Source organism: Gymnogyps californianus, chromosome 14 (genome assembly GCF_018139145.2).
Source record: "Gymnogyps californianus isolate 813 chromosome 14, ASM1813914v2, whole genome shotgun sequence".
Taxonomy (NCBI): Eukaryota; Metazoa; Chordata; class Aves; order Accipitriformes; family Cathartidae; genus Gymnogyps; species Gymnogyps californianus.
This window is the reverse complement of record NC_059484.1, coordinates 10,544,611-10,565,598: the sequence shown is the minus strand read 5'-3', so window position 1 is coordinate 10,565,598 and position 20,988 is coordinate 10,544,611. Positions and strand designations below refer to the sequence as shown.

Sequence of the window (20,988 nt, the reverse complement as noted above, 5' to 3'; positions counted from 1 at the left end):
TGCTGGTTTACAGCTCTTGTGATAGCGGCGACAGGAGGGGGAGTGGAGAATGGGGACTGAGAAAGGAGGAAACCTGAAAGGCAGTGGTGGCAAACACTGACAAAAAAAGGACTGAGCTCTGGCTCTGGTCACATGTAATAGAAAGTGTGACTCTGGAAGAATGGTCCTTTACAAATTGAAATTACGATTAAGTATCCTCATCTCCCTGCTCAACCAAAGGAATGGGTTTCAGGGGAATTGTAACATAGGAAAATAAGACTAAAAATCATTGCTTGGATTGTCATTTTGATCTAAATAACTTTCTAAGCAATTTTTCTTTCTATTTATTTTTCCTGGAATAAACTTCCTCCCTAAGGTTTACAAGTTTACTTCCCCCACAGCCTAAGCATTTATCCCATCATGAGAACTGCGTCTTCAAAAGCAGCAGCAAACAGGTAAGATTTCTCCCTTCCTGAGTCTCCTACTGACCTGAACTGTGCGAACTCCCTAAAGCTTTCCTTGAGGGCATGGATAGAGAGAGAGTTCACAGATCTCATAAATTTTGTACTAGAGATCTGATGCAAGGAGAGGTCCGCAGTTCTTCCCTGGGGGATAGGCTGCTTTATCTGCCACACCACAATTTAACATGCTTGCCTGTGTGCTATGATGTTGGGCAACAATACTCAGAGAGATTAGATTAAATACTATGTTTTTCTCGTGCCCCAGCTACAGATCTCAAAACTATGAAACACTGCTTGACCTAGGTTACACAGCCAGCCAACTTGTAAGCGGAACCCATGAATCCTCGTTGTCCCTGCCACCTACCAGGTTTACCCCTTCCCCCACGCCCTGAAACACCAACTGCATGTCCCTTTGTGCCATGCTGAGAAACAGATCGCTGCATCCACCTACAGATAAAGGAAGAGGCCTAACATAGGGACTGTGAGCAGTGCTTCGCAAGTAACGGCAGCATCAGCACTGCTCTCCCATCTCAGCACCACCACGGCAGTTCCAGACGAGCTGCCATGGCTGGGGGTGGTGACAGCATTTAACTGAAACAAGAAGCTGCTCTGGCTGCTGCAGCTGGGAGACATCCTGGGTAGGAGAGGTTTGCACTAAGGCTTTACCTCTTCTGCATCATGGATGCTCACAGTCTCGTTGAGTAATTTGTTAATTGGGAGGAATTTCCACTTGTGGCAGTCTCCAGTAAATCCTGGGCTGGATTCTCCTAAATGCAATGCACTGTCGAGAGGCTGGTTTTGCCTTTGAGGTTGCTCGCTCCCAGCCCTGCAGATGGAAGGAGCCCTTCCCAGGACAACGCGAAACTGGTGCAAAAAAATAACCACCTTCTCCTTAGCTCTCTTGCTGCTGCCTAAGCGGCTGCGACTTACACGGGCGGAGATTTACCCTCTGGCTTCTACTGCTTGTTCCCTAATGACGCTAATCGATGAATTACATCCCGGCCTCGCAGGGTGACGGCGGAGGAGAGTCCAGGCCGTGCCGGCCCCGGGGCCGTGGCAGGCCGCCGGCTGCCCTCTGCTGGGGCCGTGCTCCGCTTCCCTTCCCTGCCGGTCCCGGTCCCTGCCAGCAGCCACCTGCTTGAATCCCCCCGTCAGATCCCCCCCGGGGTCCCCTGCCCGCGGGAGGAGTCAGGGCCGTGTCCCCTAAAACATACAGAACGAGGAGGCGCAGGCTCATGCGAGGTTTTTGTCTCATAAAAAACGTTTATGTGCTGGTTGGAGAAGTCTCCGGCGTGTCCTGTCAATGCTGCCGTATGTCCTGCATCAGCACAGGGCTTGAACAAACAATAAGTGACACATCGCCGTGGATCTCACTGGGGCAGGGCGTTACGACAGTTAGATTAATGCATTCCTACCCGGGGTTATCTTCACGTGAAAGGACAGCGCTTGCACTAGCGCGATGCCAGCAAGCTCCGTGCTGGTGTGAGCTGGTCACAAGTGGCGGGGAGAAAGGACTGCTGGCAGCTGTCAGGCAGGAATGCGATTCCACAGATACTTCTGAGTGCCTGGGTGAATCGTGGGGGGTTTATACCAGACTTTGAGATAGCCAACACAGACTAGTGACAGTGACAAGGCGGCAGGCCGGAGGGACAGCTTTTCCGCTCCAGCAGGAGAGTGCACGTGCGTCTCCACAGAACACAATCGTTGCACAAGATGCTTTTGTTAGTGTAAAGCTCGGGCTCTGTACACACTACCGTTTTTCCCTCTTCTCTCCTCAAAGCTGCCAGATGGAAAGGGACAGCTTACGCTGCTTCTCAGAGCTGCTGAATTTTAATCAGGCAGAGGAGGACAATGCATTGCACACAAAACATTGCCATCGTTTTGCCCATTCAGTAGTACACAAAAAGAAAGGTGACGATGCACCTATGCAGTGCATCTTTGTGGAGGACTGGATTATTACATTCACGCACAGCTTGTCCTCCTGCCGTTAAGGTGGGAATATCCTACTGAGTTCAATTCTTCTTTACAACGTGACTAACGCATAGAATTTGTACCCTGTAGCTTGCAGACATAATCAGAACAGTAAATGACACCAATAGTCTAAACGCACACAACAGAGAAAGCACCTTTAACAGAGGCCCCCTTGCTCATTCACTCTGCAGGGACCAGTATCAGGGTAGGCCTTTGGTGCTGCCCTTCCTTTGCTAGCGGTCTAAAAAATGAAATTCAGATCCCAGTGGAAATCCAGGATGATCCCACGCAAATTGATTTTTTTTCTGAATTTACATTAGTGCTGTCCTCACTACGCCAGTGAAAAACACTCTGAAGTCGCAACCTGGCAGATATCCTCTGGGGAGTCCGAGAGCCTCCCCGGGATGGGGATCCAACACCGTCAAGCCGCACGTCCGGAGGGGCCTGCGCCATGCTGAGGTAAACCTGGGGCCCTCTGCCCCAAACACAGCACCTGTGGAGCAGAGGCCTGACCGACTCTGCTCCGGGTGGACCCAGGGAGCAAAGCACTGCGTGCTCAGCGTCCTGTGACCGACCTGGCTGGCTTATAACGGCACCGCCACCAAACTGCCCGCCGGGGCAGCCCCCTCCCCACAGAAGCCGCGGGTGGAGGTGGGGGGGAAGGCCAGTATGGTCCCCCCATGCGCACTACAATTCCCAAGATGCATCGCAAAAGCAAGGCGCCCGCCCCTCCGCTGCCTTGTGGGGATGCCGTCGCGGAGCACCCTGGGATTTGTAGTTTCCGCGAGCCACCCAGCGGCCCACGGCCTATAACTGCGCCTCCTGCAGAGGACTCGCCTCCCCGTGATGCAGCGCGGCAGGGTTACGCAGAACGCGGCGCGCCGCCGGCGACGGCCGCGGTGCCGGAGCCCGGGGGCGAGCGGGGCGCAGCCGCTGGCGGGCCCCGGGCGCAGGCCGTGGGCCATGTCCGAGAGCGGCGGCGCCGGCGGGGCCGCCCCGGGCGGGGGAGGCGGCGGAGCGGGCGGCGGAGGGGGTGCGGGCGGCGCGACCTCCGGCTCGGGGCCCGGCGCCACCGACCCAGCCTCGCTGCCGCCCGGCGACGCGCAGCTCATCGCCATCATCGTGGAGCAGCTCAAGAGCCGCGGCCTGTTCGACGGCTTCCGCCGGGACTGCCTGGCCGACGTGGACACCAAGGTAGCGCCGCCGAACCGGGCGGGCCGGCTCCCGGGCAGCCCCCGGGGATTGCCGGCGGGGCAGGGCGGCTAGTGTCTCCTCCCCAGGCCGGAGCTACGGTCACCGTCCCTGGAACCCGGCTACCGTTGGCCGAAGGGGCACCCGCATCCCTTCCCTTCCGCTCTACCCTCGGTGTCCCGCAGTCGGGACTGGGGGAGGCCGGCCAGAACGGCGTGCAGCAGCTGCGGTGCTGCTCTCTCGGTCGGTGGGGTTTCACGCCCCTGTTACGACCGGCATCTGTCAGCCAGGCTGCTCTAGAGGTGGTCCTGGCTTGAAGCGATAGCGACACCCCAGAGGAGAAACAGGCCAGAGAATAGGCTCAGACTTTCATTTTCTAGCCTGGGCCTTATTAGGAAAACTGTCTCCCATGAGAACATTGCTCCTCTTGAGCATAATTCCCACATTTCCAAAACAAACATTTAACCTTTCTGTCTTGAGTAGATGTTCGCAGACTATTTTTTGAAACTAATTTCTCCCTCAGTCACAACACGAACTCCTGAGCATTTGTTGGCAGTATTGAAGTTGGGTTGTTCACAACTGCCCTATCAAAATTAAAGGCTGGTGTTTTGCTTTACCAAACTTTTACGCTTTCAGCAGGAGTTCTGTTCTGGGACCTGCAGTCGTCATTCTAGGCCACCCCAGCAGCTATCGCAAAACCATTCCTGAAGCTGTGTCAGGTCATCTGCACAGAGCAGTCATAGGTCAGAGCAGTTTTGTCAGGATAGATATACCCTGGCCTTTGATCTCACTGCCCAGGACAGACACTGCACCTCTGTTACCAACCCTTTCATTCGTCATCCCATATGTGTATCAAATCTGAAATTTAAATGTTGCCACCCTCACGTCCTTTCCTTGCACAGTACCAGGATCTGGATGGTCCTATGTATTTATAGGGGTTTGTTAGTTCAATTCCTCTTCACTAGAATTAAGTTTCCACTGATAAAACCTGCATAATTCTTATCTTCTGTGTTAGTGTCATAGAAGCAAATAATTAAATTCTTTGTTAGTGACAATATTACTCAGCCAGTTTCCTAGGAATTCTGTGATGGAGGGTTTCGAGACAACAAGAACTCTGCTTAAACAACTCCTGTCTGCACAGCCAGTTTGCATTTCACTACGTAATACTACGAGCAGACAGCAATTTTAAAACCAGTCTCTCCAGCTATTTAGATTATTGTAATAGCACACTGACCAACTGTTCTTTGCAATTACCAGTTGTGTTCTTCGGTAAAACAAGCTTACCTTTGTTCAAGAAAGTGAAAGGATGGAGAATATAGACAACAGAACAGTAGTGTACATGACAAAAGATGTACTATGAAGGACTCTGGCAGGGGATTGTTTTGAGATCTTTTAGCTGTTTAACTAGAATTTTTTTTTTTTTTTTTTTTTTTTAGCCAGCCTATCAAAATTTGAGGCAGAAAGTAGACAACTTTGTATCAACCCACCTGGACAAACAGGAATGGAATCCAACAATGAACAAAAACCAGTTACGAAATGGGCTAAGGCAGAGTGTGATTCAGTAAGTAAGCAACATTCTGTAAAATAACAGTAGTGCTATTTGATAAGTAATATATTAAGTATCTTACCTCATCGCCGAAGTCAAATAAGAATTTGCAGAATTAAGTTTTTCACAGCGCTTTCTGTTGTGCTCTCCTGAGTTTCATTATAATCGTGGATGCAGTCTTAACTCTCACTAAAATACTTACATTACTGCTTTACCTGAAATTTGTATTTTCATGAGTAGAGCAGCATGGTGGAGTACTCATATTCGCTGTCTAGCCAAGTTATTGCTGCAGATAACCGACACGGTGCCTGATCTGCTGAGCTGAATGACTTTGATCTTTATTTTCAGAAAAGAGAAGAGCCTACATCACTTAAAGAAAAAATCCTGAAGGTGCCAAAGCTTGTTTAAGTAGACTCCGACCACTAGCAGGCAGTAATCAAACTGGGCTAGCCTGATTTCATGCAGCAGAGGGTAGCTTTTGTACAGCTATTTAAGATACTACATTTCCAGCATGACAGGAAAGCCAGCTTAAACTATGCTGCTTAGAGATTTAAGTTTAGTATCTCTTGCTGCTAACTGACTGCAGTCTGAAGCATGAGCCTTAGCTTGTTTGACTAAAAGTCATGGATAAAAACTTTATAGTAAAAGTTGTGGGGAGCGGGACAGTAGGGAACTTGATAATGGCATTTATGCTTGTAAGGAAAGCTATTAGAATGTCTTGCACACAGAAGAAACTGTATTTCAGAGCACTTGATAGAACCTGTAAATCATTAGTATGTAACATTAGTTTGTTTAATCTGTAATTAGAGAAGGGAGTGTACACTGGAAGTACAGAATTGCCTGTCTTTATTTGGAGTCCTTGAGACATGTTTGTCACTTAATGCTTCCTCTTATTGCATGTTACTCTACCACTAGAATGAAGCGGACAATTGAAAATTGTTACATCAGAGAGCCTGTAATGAGAAGAACGTGAAGGGCTCCCTTTAAGTAGGCTATTAGTACAAAGAATAGACACATAGTATTAGGGAGTTTGAAGAGTCCCTGTCACTCCTGTAGTTGCAAGACTAAGCACTGAGGGTGTCAAGATGCATATGCCCTTTGTTGCGTGCGCATATACGTGTGCTGTTACCTGGAGGTGACATGATGTGCCATGACCCTGCACCCACTCGCTCACCAGCATTCACGGCTTTATTAGTCTTGTGGCTCCTTTTCCGAGCGCCAGGCAACATCTCCATTTCCTGTCCCCCGCTCCCTTGCAGACATGACTTAAGCCTGCTAGACAGCCTGTGCCCCACAATCCAAGAGTCTGACACAGCCCCTGAAGTAATAAGTCACTTCAATTACTAGTGTTCAGTTCCAGAAACTTTGCTGTGTGCTACATGTGCTTGTTTTTATAATTAATACCCATCTGTCTAGACTAACAGTTACAAGGAGTGAGTGACAGTAATGTTATTAGGGGGCAGGCCTCTTCTCCCTCCAGTCAGCCAAAAAAAAGACTGTGCTCTCACCTGCCCTCCTCCTCAGAATAGCTTGTTTCTCTTGTTTGTGCCAAAATGTGTTTGTTTGCTTTCATGTTGACCTCATTTCCACATGAGCCCTATTAAAGTGGCTCTTGTCCAACATGTCATTTAAGTACCTGGGAGACCAGATGTCAGTTGTTAATTCTGTAGGGAGAAGTGAGAGGGGGTGGGGGGAAATAGGTGATTGAAACAACTCCCTGTTAAGGATCTACTGAGTGGGCTGCAGTTCTCACCATGTTAATGCTAATTGCAGTTGACAGGAGGGCTCTGGAGAATTACTGGAGATTGGGGAGAAGTTTTTCGGAGGAGCTGAATGACTCCTTTGTCTTTGTTCAAGGTCAGGAATGCTGGAAGCTGGAGTGGACAGAATTATTTCTCAGGTGGTGGATCCAAAACTAAACCACATCTTCAGGCCCCAGATAGAGAGGGCGATTCATGAATTTTTGGCTGCACAAAAGAAAGAGGAAAGTGTGCCAGCTCCTCCTCCAGAGCCTGAGAATAAGGATCCTCCTGCTCCATCTCAGGATGCCTCCTAAAGGTCTTGTATCTCTGCACTCACTACTTACATTTTTCATGTACCTCATCTCTAGTTTGTATAATGCAAGATAGAGAAGACATTGTATTCTTCCTGGCTTGACAGGGAGGACACTTTGATCATCAGCATGTTGTCAATGTCAGACAGTCATCTGAGCTGCTTCCACTTAAGTGTCTGCTAAAAATATATTAGGACTGAAGACATAGGTATGATGTAAAACAGCCATCAAGGAACACTGTGGACTCTGCCAGTGCTGGTTTTGGATCAGGCCAAAAGGCCTTTTATTCCGGTAAAAGCATATCCAGCAGTGATTGACACGGAATTGGCTGGATAGCTTTCAGAACAGTATCAAATGGATTAAAAATATATATCCTTTACTGAAATACAGCTGAAAGTAGAGTGGTGACAAGTTATTGTGCTTTAGCATTGAAAGTTTTAGATAGCTCTTCTTTAGAACATACACTGGAGTGTTGAATTGTTAGTGACTGAAATATTCACTGCTGGAGTAAGGGTAATGTCTCTGGGAGTGAATAACTGTTCATTCCAAATTGACTGGTTTAAATAGAGCAACCTATATCTTTCCAGCTGAAAGAACTGAGGGTGCCTTTGTTGCAAACAAGTTCATTCTGGCTTTTGTGATTAAAATAACTCAAGGGGCCTCAGGGGGCTATAATTGCTACTCTGTCTTAACACAAATGACTATGCACCCATCTCTGCTAAGGCCCTGTATCTTAACATTGATTTGAATATTGAGGCCTGTGTGCACATTACTGAGGAACCACTATCTTGATGGAAAATTTCAATCTGCAGCTTTCCTGGGGAACTTAAAACCATACTGCATGAAAGGGAGTTAATTGTGAATTGTTCTATCTGCTAGGGCCTTCTGAAAGCAAAAATTTTCCTTATAGTCTACAGCTGATTTATTAAGAAGGAATAAGTAACCTACAATAGCTGTTCTTATGCTTGGAATGATTAGAGCAACTAGCATGATTTTTAACTTAATAGTAGAAGTTAAAGTGCCTGTAGTATCATCCTGAGTTATTTAGTTATCTGTGACTTGCAGGCTTAATGCCTTGATAGATCTTTGTATTTGTCCAGTTCAAGTAGTTTAAAGTCCGTTATAACCTGCAGTTAAGTGCAGCTGTTAATTAATATATTCTAATCTATTCTCTATGCAAATGCATTTACTTGTGAAGGTGCCATCCTCTAAACTCTCTTTTTTTTCTTGCAGTGAGTTCCTGATACTAAGCAGCTGCAGTTGCAAAATACGTGTCCTGTTAGATTGGCAATGGATTACTTGTTCCATTTGGTGCAGGATTGCTGTCTGCCAAAGATGATTAACCTTTATCAGACCTGTGGGAAGGCATTGAAATCAGTGAAATTCAGATGCACCCAGAGTTCTGCGTGTGGAGGGACAGCCAAAGTGTGAAAGTATTTTTGCTATTAACTGCAATACAGAGAGCAGCATGTATTCTTGTTAGTCATGCCACCAGGCAAGGGGGTGGGAAGAAAAAGGGAGTTGGCTCTTGTCTGGAGGGAGTAGGGAAGTGGTTTGAGATGATACTAGGCTTGGGAGCAGGAAGAAAAGAAAGATGGTTTGGGGGGTGGGGTAGTCACTTGGAGACCAAGTAAGAGCTGTCAGATTTTCTTTGATATAAGCCAGATGAGAGGAAGCGTCATACACGTCTGCTGCATAACGCAGCATTGAGTAGTAGGTGCCAAGTCAGGTGTAACTCATTGCACTGCCGGCTTTAGGAAAGACATTTCCTGTTTAAAACTGGAAAGAACACTTCAGGATCAATTATCTAGATAATTTCTGTTGCATCGCAGGAAAATGTTTACAGTTGGCTATGACTATAGCTGATTTAATTCTTATTTCCCAGGTAACTCTGGGAAGCAAAGGGCACCAGAGTAGGTGATCAGTTTGAAACTTGTCTCTTTCAACTTGAAAGACTTTTCTTTCCCGTGAAATTTCTCAGGTGCCTAGTGGAAACTGTCCTATGCTTTCAGCTTGAATGCATGCAGTGTCCTCTGGATGACAGTCAAGTAGAGAATGTGATCAAATATTCTGCCAGCAAATGTGCATACCTTTTGCAATAAAAGACTTCAAAAAGCATCTCTGACTCCTAGCTTTTTCAGAATTTTTTTCTTAAGGAAAAGCTACTTTAAAGAAATCCAGGAGCCCTGATTGCTGGAACCTAATGGAAGCGTGACCTTATACAGTTCATAGATTAATCCAGGTCTGACAACATGGGGTTGTTAGAAGTTATCATGAAAGAAGATGGCTGTTAGTATTCCTCTCCATATAAGGTGTCTTTCAAAAAAATATAAAATATCAAAGAACTGAATTGACCTTACCTCACATCATTTATGAGCTATAAATCCTAAGTAACTTCAGTCTGGTGCTAGTGATGGTGAAGGCATGTTCAACCTTGTGAAAACAATGCACTTCTGGCAATAGGCTAGAGCTATTTTTTTTTTCCTTTCAGACAGCAGTCTTTTAAGAAGCTAGTAACTGCCTATGTCATTGAATAACAATAATGTTTGAATCCTTGCTATTCATGGGCTACATACCTCAACTATAGCCTTACCCATAGACCTTGTATGTGAACAGATGCAATTCCAGCTATACTCTGCTCCCTTTTCAAACTGGGTAATCTGTAGGGAAGATTGATGCTGTGGTTTAATCTTGTAGCTAATGTTTTGCTTAGTGCCTCCTCTCAACACAGTTCTATGCAGAAATGGAGATGACAGAACATCTAGTATTTTAAACGCTTCACAAGAGAGCTCTGTGAACTTCACCACTGCAGTAAGTTTGCACTCTGCACAGTGCTGTATAGTCCTGCTGATACGTGATTCTTCCATCAATATTTTTATCCCATTTAAGAGTGTTCCTCTCAAAATGGGAACTTAAATGCCTGCATTTTTTAGTGATAACTATATTGGCCACAACCTTCCTGATATGGGTTGAAAAATCTGTATTTTGGGATAATCTGGTTGTGTGGCTTGACGCACTGTTATATAGTCTGTCTTCCTGCTGTAAAACAGGACAAGGGGTATGTGAGGAAAGGGCTCTCCTGCATGTTGATTTGGTGGTTAAAGACTGCTCTGCAAATCAGTAGTAGGTGTTTTCCCTTAGAGCCATAAGGGCGGCTCTTGGCAGGAAAAGATCTGTCTTTTACCTCCTGGTAGGGTGTCTCGACCACTTTTTTGAAACTGAGCTGTTTATCCGGGTGGGGAAGTTCAGGAGCCTAGAAAGAGAGCAAGTGAAAAGGATCCTAACTGTGCTTGCAGTAGTAGTAGTTTGGGAGCAGGGACACCAGTTCAGTTTTAAAAAGTAGTAAGCAGAGCTGGATTTATTGCGGTGAAGAGGGAACCTGAACCTGTGTTTCCTACCTCTGCAAGTGCTTTAACAGATAAGTGAAGGAGAATAGATTCAGCCACTGTAGTGTTTAAAAGGTTTTTCCATTGTTCTCTCTTTGAATGTGGTGCTGTGTTAAACTCTGAACGCTAACACTGTGCGTGTGTAGGGCTATGCCTTTAGTTGGTCTCAGCCTATACACAGTGCATGACTGCAATGACTGCGGGAACTTTCAGATCAGAACTGAGGCACCTAATGAGATTAGGCAGCCAATCCACATTTGGGATCATAGTCTTTAATGTTTGGGCTCTGAAGTCCTTGCTTTGGATCAGAGCCTTGGAAGTAACAAGCTTTGGAAGCATACCTTACATCTAATGGGACAGTGAGAAAACCCACCAAGTCCTTATCATGAAGAAATGGTAGGTAGTGCCCTTTGATTATATACATTTGTCCCTGGCAACTGATAGAAACAGGATTTCAGCCTTAATAACTCAATAGTATTACAGAAATCTTCACACCAGAACAAAAGAACAAGTTTGTACCTACTGTAGAAGTGAAATTGTTCCCTTGTGTAGTAGGATGTTGGACTAAAGTTAGCATACTAGTCAGCTTACATCGCTATGCTGGATATGTTAAATACAGTCTGAAGAGTGTGGTGAGGCGGACAGGTCTAAGACACTTGAGTAATTCAAGAAGCAATTAGATGCCTTTGGGAGCTGAAGGGGCAGGGCCATACATTAGGAGGATGAGCCTCAGTGGACCAAATGGGTCTTCTCTTTGATCTCAGAGTCCTTCTCACATTCAAGTTGACTGTTCCTTTTTCCTGGACAGTCATTTAGTACCTTGAATTTGCTTTCTCAGATGAATGTTCATGCTTTTAATAAGTTTCAAGAGATTGCAGCATTTCTTCATCTGATATACTAATAATGTGAAGCAGCTTTAAAGATTTTCTTCCTCCTTGACTTTGCCTGTCCCAACTGTGCATTTGCTTCTGCCCAGTCAGAAGAGACCAGCTGCAGTTTAAAGAAAACATGCAGAGAGCTTGAGTTGCATTCTTGGAAAACCAGCCTTGCTACTCCATGGCTGCTCTACCCTGTGGAAACACCGGAGTCCAAAGCCTGCAGGAGCCAGCCTGGCTCAGCAGGTAGGTACTAGATTAGGAACAAGGAGATACAAGTTCTCTGCAGAGTCCTGCTAGTCCACAGCCATGTCTGTGGCTAGTTGTTTTACCTGTTTGCTTGCCTGTAAAGTGAAGATAACTTTACCCTCCTACATAAGTCCTGGGAGTGGGGAGGGAGTCAGGTGCTATATTTAGGCTCAATACAATGGAAACACAGAATGAAAGGAATGTACACATCAGTATACATACACACTGGTAAGTTGTGATGCTCTGTACAAGTTTTAAGGATTAGACATTATAGCTGAAGTCCCACAGAATCATCTTGAAACTCACATCTTGCTGGCCAGACTAGGGGTTTTTATTATGCCATTTAGTGTCAGATCATGACTCCAGAATTAGAAGAAGATGGATTGAACTATGAACCAACGAACCCAGTTTCACAAGCCCTATGAAGAAGGAAAAAAAACCCACCCAAAACCACAAACCTATCTAGAAGGATTGCATTGCCATGCATCAGTCAATCGTCCCGGCACTTATCAGTCACAGCCAAGTGGCATATAAGGCAGTGCCTGAAATTCTAGCTGTTGCTTGGCTATTAAAGGAATTATCACACATCCCATATGATTAAAATACAGTGAAGCAAAAAAACACCCTGATCTTAGGGTGAGGGGAAGAAGAAGGAAGAGCAGGGTGCCACTGATGATGGCCACCGAAAAAGCCATGAGCAGATGTCAGCACACTACCCCTCCAGCACTGCCTCAGCTGCTGCGCTTTCCTGGGCTGCCTTTGGGGTTGATGGATCACTCTGGTCACTTAAGCCAGACAAGCCAGAGCACAAGGAAGTGAGTTGTATTAATTAACTTTCTCCAGCTGACCCTTCTGGCAAAAGCAGGCTTGAGAAATTAGTCTGGACACCAACTGTATGGCCCAGGTTTTTGTAGCTTTCCTGCAGAGCTGGGTGTCCTGGTGGGTTTATAACCTACATATTCAGGTCCCAGCAAAACAGAAAGTGCCCATGTCCTGCACTCCAAATAATCCAAAACTCTGGATACATAATTCTTAAAATTTTCACAGACATTGAACTCTAATGCTCTTTAGTCAAAGACAAGTATAATCAGGTTTTCTTGAGTGAATGAACTAAATTTTACAGTCTTACTAGAGAAAACAGAGAAGAAGGGGAGGCTTTCTTAGTTGTTCTGGGAGTTCTTACATTATGCAGACATCTCACTTCAAGTGTTACTTGCAGCACTGCAGAACTTTTCTTACTTTCCCACCATCTTTTTTCCCTTCTTCATGTTGAAACCTGAACCGCAGCCTTACAACAGTTCTGATGTTTTTTCCTTTGACAGTGTCCCAAATACTGTAATGTTAGAAAAACTGAGAGCAGAATTCCATTGCCTTTCCCCCATTATTCCTGAAAAATGTATGTGTAATGCATACCGCTAAACACATGAAGCAATCTAGGTGGAATCACGATGTTATTTTTACAAACATACATATTTTAGTCCAAGAGAAACTTAACTCTCGTTCAGTACTTGTAATTAAGTGATGAATAATGTGTTTATAACACATTCTTGAAGTAATCATTTATAGCAAGAATCAGTTTTAATAGGCATTTTATGATTTTTTTTGTAACTTCTCATGCAAGTGTTGCATAAAATAAACGGATGCTCCCCGAGACACTTGCTATGTAGCTATTCTGTGACAACAACTCCAGAGTTGCTTCTTTCAATTTAACCTGAAACAGATTGCCAACAGAGCAAGATAGTCACCGTAGCTCCTGACTGTCGTAACAAGACCACAGTTTCACCTGAGCCTGGATTTTGAACACATGCATTCTTCGAGCCCTTTTGCAACTGCAAAGGAGGTTCTTGAGCAGGTCATTTGGTTCAGGCTCAATACCGCAGCATTAGTTTAACATAATCAGTTCAAGAGACATCTCACCATCAGGTAGCGATGCTGCTAAGTGACATAGAAAAGAAACTCACTGAACAAAGACTCAAGCTCAACCAGTTCTCTGCCCTCATCAGCTGTTTTACTGACTAGTGTCTAGTCCATTGGCAAGTCAGACACTGACTCAAGCAGACTTCACCAAAAGAAGCAGAATCAAAATTGCCATTATATATTTAGCCTCTGCCTAAACCAGCCAGTATTTTCCAGTGACAGTTCTTCTGTTTGTAACCACATCCCATCCTAGAGTTAGCATGATGTCTCCGTCTGGTAGAGCTGAACCCAACCCAAGTCTCCAGATCAATCCCTGAGTAACTGCAAGGAGGTTTGTTAGATCAGATCCCTGTAACTAAACACCTAAATCCAAGCATATCTGGTGAAGGGAGGACAGCCAAATGGGAAAGAGTAGTATGTTAGATCTCTCATCTTTGGTTCCTCCATTCATTGGTACCCAGGCCTTACTCATCCCTCAAGTACTCCCACATCACGGTAATGCAGTTCCAAGTTTAATTTATCACAGAATTCAGAACCAGCCCAGTTTTGAATCTTAATACCAGATGAGTGAGACACCCAGATTCCCAGCCTAAAGGTCAGGCAACAAAACCCCTCTCCGGGAAAGGGGAATAATCATGACTGTCTGGAGGCAAGTCCAAACCACAACTCTGAATCCTTGGCACAGAGAAGGATCAAACTTGGGCCCCTGTCAGGATAGTGGGTCAAACCAACCCTGCCCCAAACACTGAGCGAGTCATTGCCAAAGCACTCTGAATCCACACTGGAATCAACATAGGGGTCTTGAACCCAAACCACACCCAGCTTTACTTCCTCTCCTGTTTTTAGGACAAGCATGACTGGTTTTAACAAGGCATAGCCAATATGCCTGGAAGGGAGAGTTTTTCAATATATCATTTTGATCCTGGCCAGAAGAAGGGGTGCTGGGAGGGTTAGAAATCATACCTGGAACATTTAACGCAGTGTTTTACTCTCTTTTCACCACATCAATAAAAAGAGCAAAAGCAGCACCCGCTGTCACAATGCTGCTCATACGCCACCTGCTTCACCACCACCACCGCTACTCCGGGACCGTGGGCATCAGTGGGTACCAGCTGAGTTTTCTAACAGCACCTTCTTTTTCAGCGTATGGGGTATAGCTGCAATTGCTGCTGAGCAGGATCCTGTTCTCCAACTTTTGGCTGAACTGGAGACCAGTTTCTCCAGTTCCCAGTTCAAACTCACAAGGGACTGGAGCAGCTTAACTCTTTCACAGATATTTTCCTGTTTATACTGTAGTGAAAAATATATTTTACCAGCTTCCTTAAAGAGAGGTCAGCTTAATTCCTTGTGAGCAGTCAGGACCCCTCATATCCACAACCACAAAGCTTACAAGTGCAGGGACTCCCTGCTCCCTTTCCTCCCGACCAAAAAGCTTGTGTAGCATCGCCATTCTGAATCTGGCCATAAGAGGGAGATAAACTATTGCTTCATTTCTCAGTCTTGATGCCTCCTTACAAAACCCAAGCAGACACAGGACTCCAAAGCCTTTGCTGACTCCTGAGTGAATCAACTCAGCAAGGTGTGGAGACAGCTCTCACAAAGTGTTTCCATGAACTCTGACTGTACTTGTCTAATGCAAATCACACAGCAGATACTGTAATTACTCAAGAGGTTTAATAGTGGGAAACAAATATCAATTAGGATTAGGGAGAGTTTAGGGAGAAAAGTGAACAGCCCAAGTGATCAGGGACAAAACCACAGATTCAGGATGTGAAACTGTAAATTCTGACCTACCTAAATCTGTAATTCACTGATCTAGTCTGGTGTGAACAAGGTTGAGGCTAAAACACTAGCAGTAGTGCCTGGGGCCCCCAATGGTAGTGCCGCGAGATGGTATCAGAACCATAGCTTCAGTTCTTGCATTTTTGTGATTCAAGTGCTGAGCCCACATCAGTGCCAAGTCAGCCTCGGAAACATGACTGGGCAGTAACCAGCCCAGCAATAACTGCCCTCGTCTAGACGCCGTCAGAAGCCACGGCGCAGAGAAATGCGCTACCTCAGCCATCAGACTGGGAGCTGGCTCCACCGAAAATTCCCTCCAGCACTGGGACAAGTCCAAGGAAAGGCACCATAGCAAAACACAACAAGTCCAACCCACCTGTCCAGGCTAAAGGAGCGTGAGGACCTCGCATTTCACTGATTTCATCTTGCTGACTCTCATACGAGGAAATCAGGGCCTTTTGCACTACTGTCTTTATAATAGGTACCTGTTCACTTGAAAAAACAGGAAAGAAAATCCCCAAACCAGTTCAGGTCTTGGCCCTACAAAGAATTCACGTAAGGACAGATGGCTGCAGTTTGCTTTGCAGAGTTGGGGCCTTTGGGAAGTCCAAGCAACTTCATACAGTAAATGCATCCATTTTGGAAGGGATTTGTAACAGAAATAGAAAACCGTGACATCCGTGAGTTTCATATTTCATTGCAACTCTGCAAAAGGGAGATAAAATAATCCTGCTTCAGAGAACACTCATAAAATTTCACATTTTCTACAAGGGGGCAGCACAACTGTAGCAAAAAAAGAAAATCCAGCCATAACTCCTCCCCCACAGCACTCCCTGTGAGACACCAACACATTAATCACCCCCTTCCATCTCCTCATGTAACAGCATTCACCTCCACCAGCTCCTCCTGCTAAGACTTAGTCCTCCAGGTAGTTATCTCCAACTTCTACCAGCAAAACAAGGAGTGCTTTGACCAAGACAACCAGCCTCAGAGGTCACCAACACTAGCTCCTGAGCTGGTCTCCTCCACCACCAGCCTGAGCTCCACACCTTCCACTCGCTGGCTTCTCCAACCAGCAAAAACCATGCTACAAATGCAAGACCTTGCAAAAAGCACCCTACCACCATAAGACCTTCCAAGGAAACCCAAATAGAGTCCAGTTCAACCTTACCTTGCTCTGGAAAGCCATCCACTCTACTCACCCCAGGCTCTGGCACACACTGTGTTCCCTATCTGGCTCAGCCCCGGCTGCAGGGGCTTTGCCGAACAATGGAGCTCACCTGGACCCAGGGCACACCTGAGCTGTTGCCTCCCCTCCCCACCCCAGCCTCCTCCCAGGGGAAAAGCCACACTGCTTCACCTGCAAAAAGGATAACGGGCTATCTCCAGCCCTGCCTGAATTTCCACTTCCTACAGGGGAGCCTGGACTTAGCCATAATCCGATGCAAAAGCCCATCTTTCCTTAAATGGCGTGGGAAAGTGGGATTTGGCAGCTGCTAGCCCCACAGGTGATACCTGACAGTTCCAGCTCGCCACTGCCAGAATTGGCAGGTCCCCAAGGCTGACACTGCTCCCCAAAATATCCCACCCCCTTCCTCCACGGATGTCATGAAGGTGCAAGGGGTGGAGGGTGTCCAGCAGCCACCCTCAGCAGCTTATTATGGGGACAGATATCTTTCCCCTTTTTAAACAGGACTAAGCCCAGCGTCATTTGTCTGCGATACCAGGAGGGCACCAGGGCAGCCAGGATGTTGCTCCATCTTGAACAGATTTACATCAGCCTCCCCGACCCCCATCGCTGTTGGAGAGCCGCCGGCAGACACCCGCTCCAGCTCCAACGTGCATGGGGAGGGGGTTGCTGAGGCAACAGCACGCCTTATTTAACCGTTATTTAACCCATCTCGCCCTCCCTCCCTCCCCCCCCGCCCGCCACTGCCGACGTGCGCGACCGAGGGTACAGCTTTTATTAGGGTGGGATTTTGCAGCCGCTGGATTTATGAGACGTCCCCAACCGCCTGCCCTTGCCAGCGGCCCCAGGACAGCGGGTTTGCAAAGCTCAGCGCCGGGGCAGACAGCAGCTTCCGCAGCCTGCAGGTTGCCCTCTGCAAAGGGCAGGGCAAACAGGTGAAAAAGAGTTTTATGAAAAAGACAACCCTGAAGCATCACTCAAGACATGAGATTTGGGGGGGGGTGGGGGGGTGGGGGTGGTGGAGGAACGTAAAATCACAGTTTTTCAGACCAAAATGAAACTCCATCCCCAAGACGCTGCTATTTTGCCATTTGGCACCACCCTCACCGTGGGGCTGCTGAGGACAACGAGGGGCTGAAACGGGGTCGGTCGCCCCAGAGCACAGCTCTCCCAAAAGCTGCAGTGCTTTTTTGGTGGGAAGTAAAACATTTATCTGGTTAGGCGACTCACTGACTCTCAAATCAAATTTTCTCACATATCGTGTGTTTTGGGAAGCTGGTCTCCTCCACAGAAAACAGAAGAAAAAGTGGAGGCTTGGTGGGTAAACCTCACCCTGGTCCCTGTCGGTTAAGCCAGTTTTTTATAGGTTTTGTATCAACGCAGGTTTTGCTGTCAGGGTTTCATGGGCGGCACTGGGGCTGGCACGCAGACCCCGGGGGGGGTCACACATCCCTACCAGAGCCTCGCTGCCCTGCAGAGCTGCCTGAAGTAAGTTATAGTGGGAATTTGTGCGTGAAAACCAAGGAAGCACATGAATGAGGTTCTGCCATGTGTGGAAGAACCATCTTCATGCCGTGGTATCCTTAGGGGCAAGGGCTAGCAAGTCTGCACCGCCACAGAGAGCACATTGAAGCCTATATGAAGCCCCTGAAAGCACCTGTATAATAAAGAGGCAATGGATTTCTTGGCCAATACTGCAGACACAAGAAATTCAGGGAAGCATGCATTTGGGTATGTTTTCAATTAAATATTAGGTCCCTCTGCAGTTTGTCGATCCCTCGCGAACAGCCATTTGAGAGAAGTGCTCACTGTCCCAAAGTCAGGGAAATCTTCCAAGCTCATAATAAAGAAACATGGCCCTGTAGGATTTCCTGAACAGGATTATTCCAAGTCTAAGGACAAATCTGGGGTTTGCTTTGATTATCAGTTATCTCACCTTTAGAAGCATTCATGACATGATTAGCTGCCCTGAACATTGGTCTTACCAGGACAGATAAAAACCTGCCAGTCTGTGCTTCTCAAGCTCAGCTCCTTCTGTTAAGCCTAGAAGAAAAACCTGTCCCGGCCAGAACAGCAGCTTTACTCTGGAGGCTTCAGGATCTCGAAGAGAGCAGCTCTGAGAAGCAGTGGAACAGATGACAGAGCTGCCTTTATGAGTTTGAATCTAGCTGTAATGAATAATTTGTAATTTTTGTAGATGTAATATGTATGTCATCCCTTACGTCTGTGAGAGCTTTCTACTTGACTGCAAAGAGTGAAATCAAAGGGATACTAATGAAACTGGACTGAAGTGAAGGCAGAGCTCAGATAGCAGCCTGCAGAACACCAAGCCACTGGGAGTTATTGGAAGGTGATCAATGAAGAATACTCCCAGCCAAACCAGCAGTTCAGACTTCTGCAAGCACTAACCCAGGGCAGTTGCAATGCGAGAGCCCATCCAAGAGAAATAAAGGCATGGAAATAATGTTCTTGGGGACTGGAAAGGGGTTCCAAAAGAAACAAGTTTACAAGATACTGGCTCATAATAGTAATTAAATCCCTCTCACTGAAAAGCAGCTAAGTATTTAGTTATACTAAATATTTAATAGCAAAGAATTGGTCAAAACCCCAAGACTTTAATCAGAAATAACTGGAGAGCCTTTTACCAATTTCAGTGGAGGGAAGACAACCTGAATGGGCACAGATACACCTAAACACGGTTCTTCAGAAAAAAGTCTGAGGAATATGAGGAGGAGGAGGCTGAAAACAAGAAGATTGAAACTGCCCGTGCCACAGCAGCACCCTGCCTGTGACCAGTCTGTTCACATCCAGCACTTTCCACCAGCACTTGTCTCTGCAAAATAATACATATTAATACTGCTGACACCATATCATCCTGAAGATCTGAATTTTATTTATACAAAAATCAGAGGCAAGCCTAAGTGGCAATAAAGTTTCAGAAGGTCTTAAAAGTTCTAGGAATTCTGAGCATTTTATTAGGTGAACTAGCAATTCTGCAGTAAAAATAGCTTTGGGTTTCGCTGTTCAATCTTACTTTTCCACATTGCTTTGAGCCTTCAAGATGTTAAAGAGTTCAGCCTGCAATGCGCTTTGGGCTGCAGGCAGGGAATAAGTTTGTAAAACATTATGTGCCACTTCTGCAGAATATGGGAGTCCTTCCCATCAGCCACGCTCTCTCATTTCTAGCAGAAGAGGGTAATAAGCATAAAAGAAGAACAAAATCTAACTAATGGGACTTTAAACAATCAGAAAGCAAATTATGACAGTAATTATGACAGCTCAGTGCTTGGCAACACCTTCACCTTTCCCAGATGTCAGAGGATAAGCTATTTTTACTGAAAAAAGATGATAGAAACCAGGGCTTATTTGGACATCTGCAGCAGAAATTGATTTAAAGTGATTTGAGCTTGGAAAATGGGGTTTGGAGGCAACTCGTTGGGCTTTGTTTTTCTGGAAGAGGGGACAGGCCACTTCACATTCTTGGTGCAGGATCAGTCTCTTCACTGGAATGCCTGTCAGTGACATTTAAATATGTGCCATATTTACTTTTTCTCTCCCTGGACCTAGACATTTAATAGGCTTTAATTTTAGACTTTGGCATTGGACAAGATGAAAGTGGCACTTCCTCCTTTTGGGCACATAAAGGCCCCCGTTTTTTTCAAGCATTTTTTCTTGCTCCATATAGAGCAGAGAAAACTATTCCCCAAACCACAACATTATTTCCCTGTTCCCTTTCCATCCCAGCCATTGTTTCATCTGCCACCACCGCTGTCCCTCCATTTGCAGTTGGTGACCACCAGTGCTAACGTAAGTCCGGCTCAGGTTTATTCATCCGTTAGCTCCATCATTCCTGCTTGAGCCCTGTGCTCAGCCGGGGCTGAAACCTCCGCTCTCCCTGAGCATCTGCTGAGCACACCAAGTCCGTTAGGGCAGGAGCACGTCAGCTCCATGTGGCAGAAGCACTCGATCCATTGTAATATTGAGTTTCATCATGCAGCCTTCAGTTATGTGACCCGGAATATTTGACCTGATGTCAGAGGGGGCCTCGGGCTATTGAGATATTTCCCCAGGGCACCCTGCCCTCTTTCTACCAAAGGAATCCGATCCAGCAACAGGAAAGAGTGAGAATTTTCAGCTGTCCCCATCCCCTGTGAAACAGTCTGTGCTACATGTGCCTAATGTAAGGTGTCCCTTATCCACTTGCTTTCTCCCCTTTTCCTCTCTAGGTACTAATCCTGCACTAATTTCTACTAATAGCTATGTAAGATACTGTGATAAATTAAGTTCTTGCAAACACAACGTATTTTTCCTTTTTCATAGCATTTTTTACAGCCAACACCCCACATGGGCTCCACACTTGCAAGGTGCCAAACAGCTGATAACCCTGTT

At 46.2% G+C, this 20,988-nt stretch overlaps 1 protein-coding gene across 1 annotated transcript; it reads left to right on the top strand.

Moving 5' to 3' along the window:
- Window positions 1-3,374: 3,374 nt before the first annotated feature.
- BOD1 (biorientation of chromosomes in cell division 1) lies at window positions 3,375-9,313 on the top strand. Its single transcript, XM_050905316.1, has 4 exons — window positions 3,375-3,605; window positions 5,039-5,163; window positions 7,006-7,206; window positions 8,435-9,313. Exons 1-3 carry the CDS (start codon window positions 3,375-3,377, stop codon window positions 7,202-7,204), a joined length of 555 nt encoding a protein of 184 aa, XP_050761273.1. The 3' UTR covers window positions 7,205-7,206; window positions 8,435-9,313.
- Window positions 9,314-20,988: the final 11,675 nt, after the last annotated feature.

What these genes read in the sequence shown, in the direction of transcription:
- BOD1 (XM_050905316.1), top strand. Translation starts at nt 3,375, where the DNA reads ATGTCCGAGAGCGGCGGCGCCGGCGGGGCCGCCCCGGGCGGGGGAGGC. An exon ending in TGGCCGACGTGGACACCAAG is followed by an intron (nt 3,606 to 5,038) that starts GTAGCGCCGCCG and finishes TTTTTTTTTTAG; the next exon opens with CCAGCCTATCAAAATTTGAG. An exon ending in CTAAGGCAGAGTGTGATTCA is followed by an intron (nt 5,164 to 7,005) that starts GTAAGTAAGCAA and finishes TCTTTGTTCAAG; the next exon opens with GTCAGGAATGCTGGAAGCTG.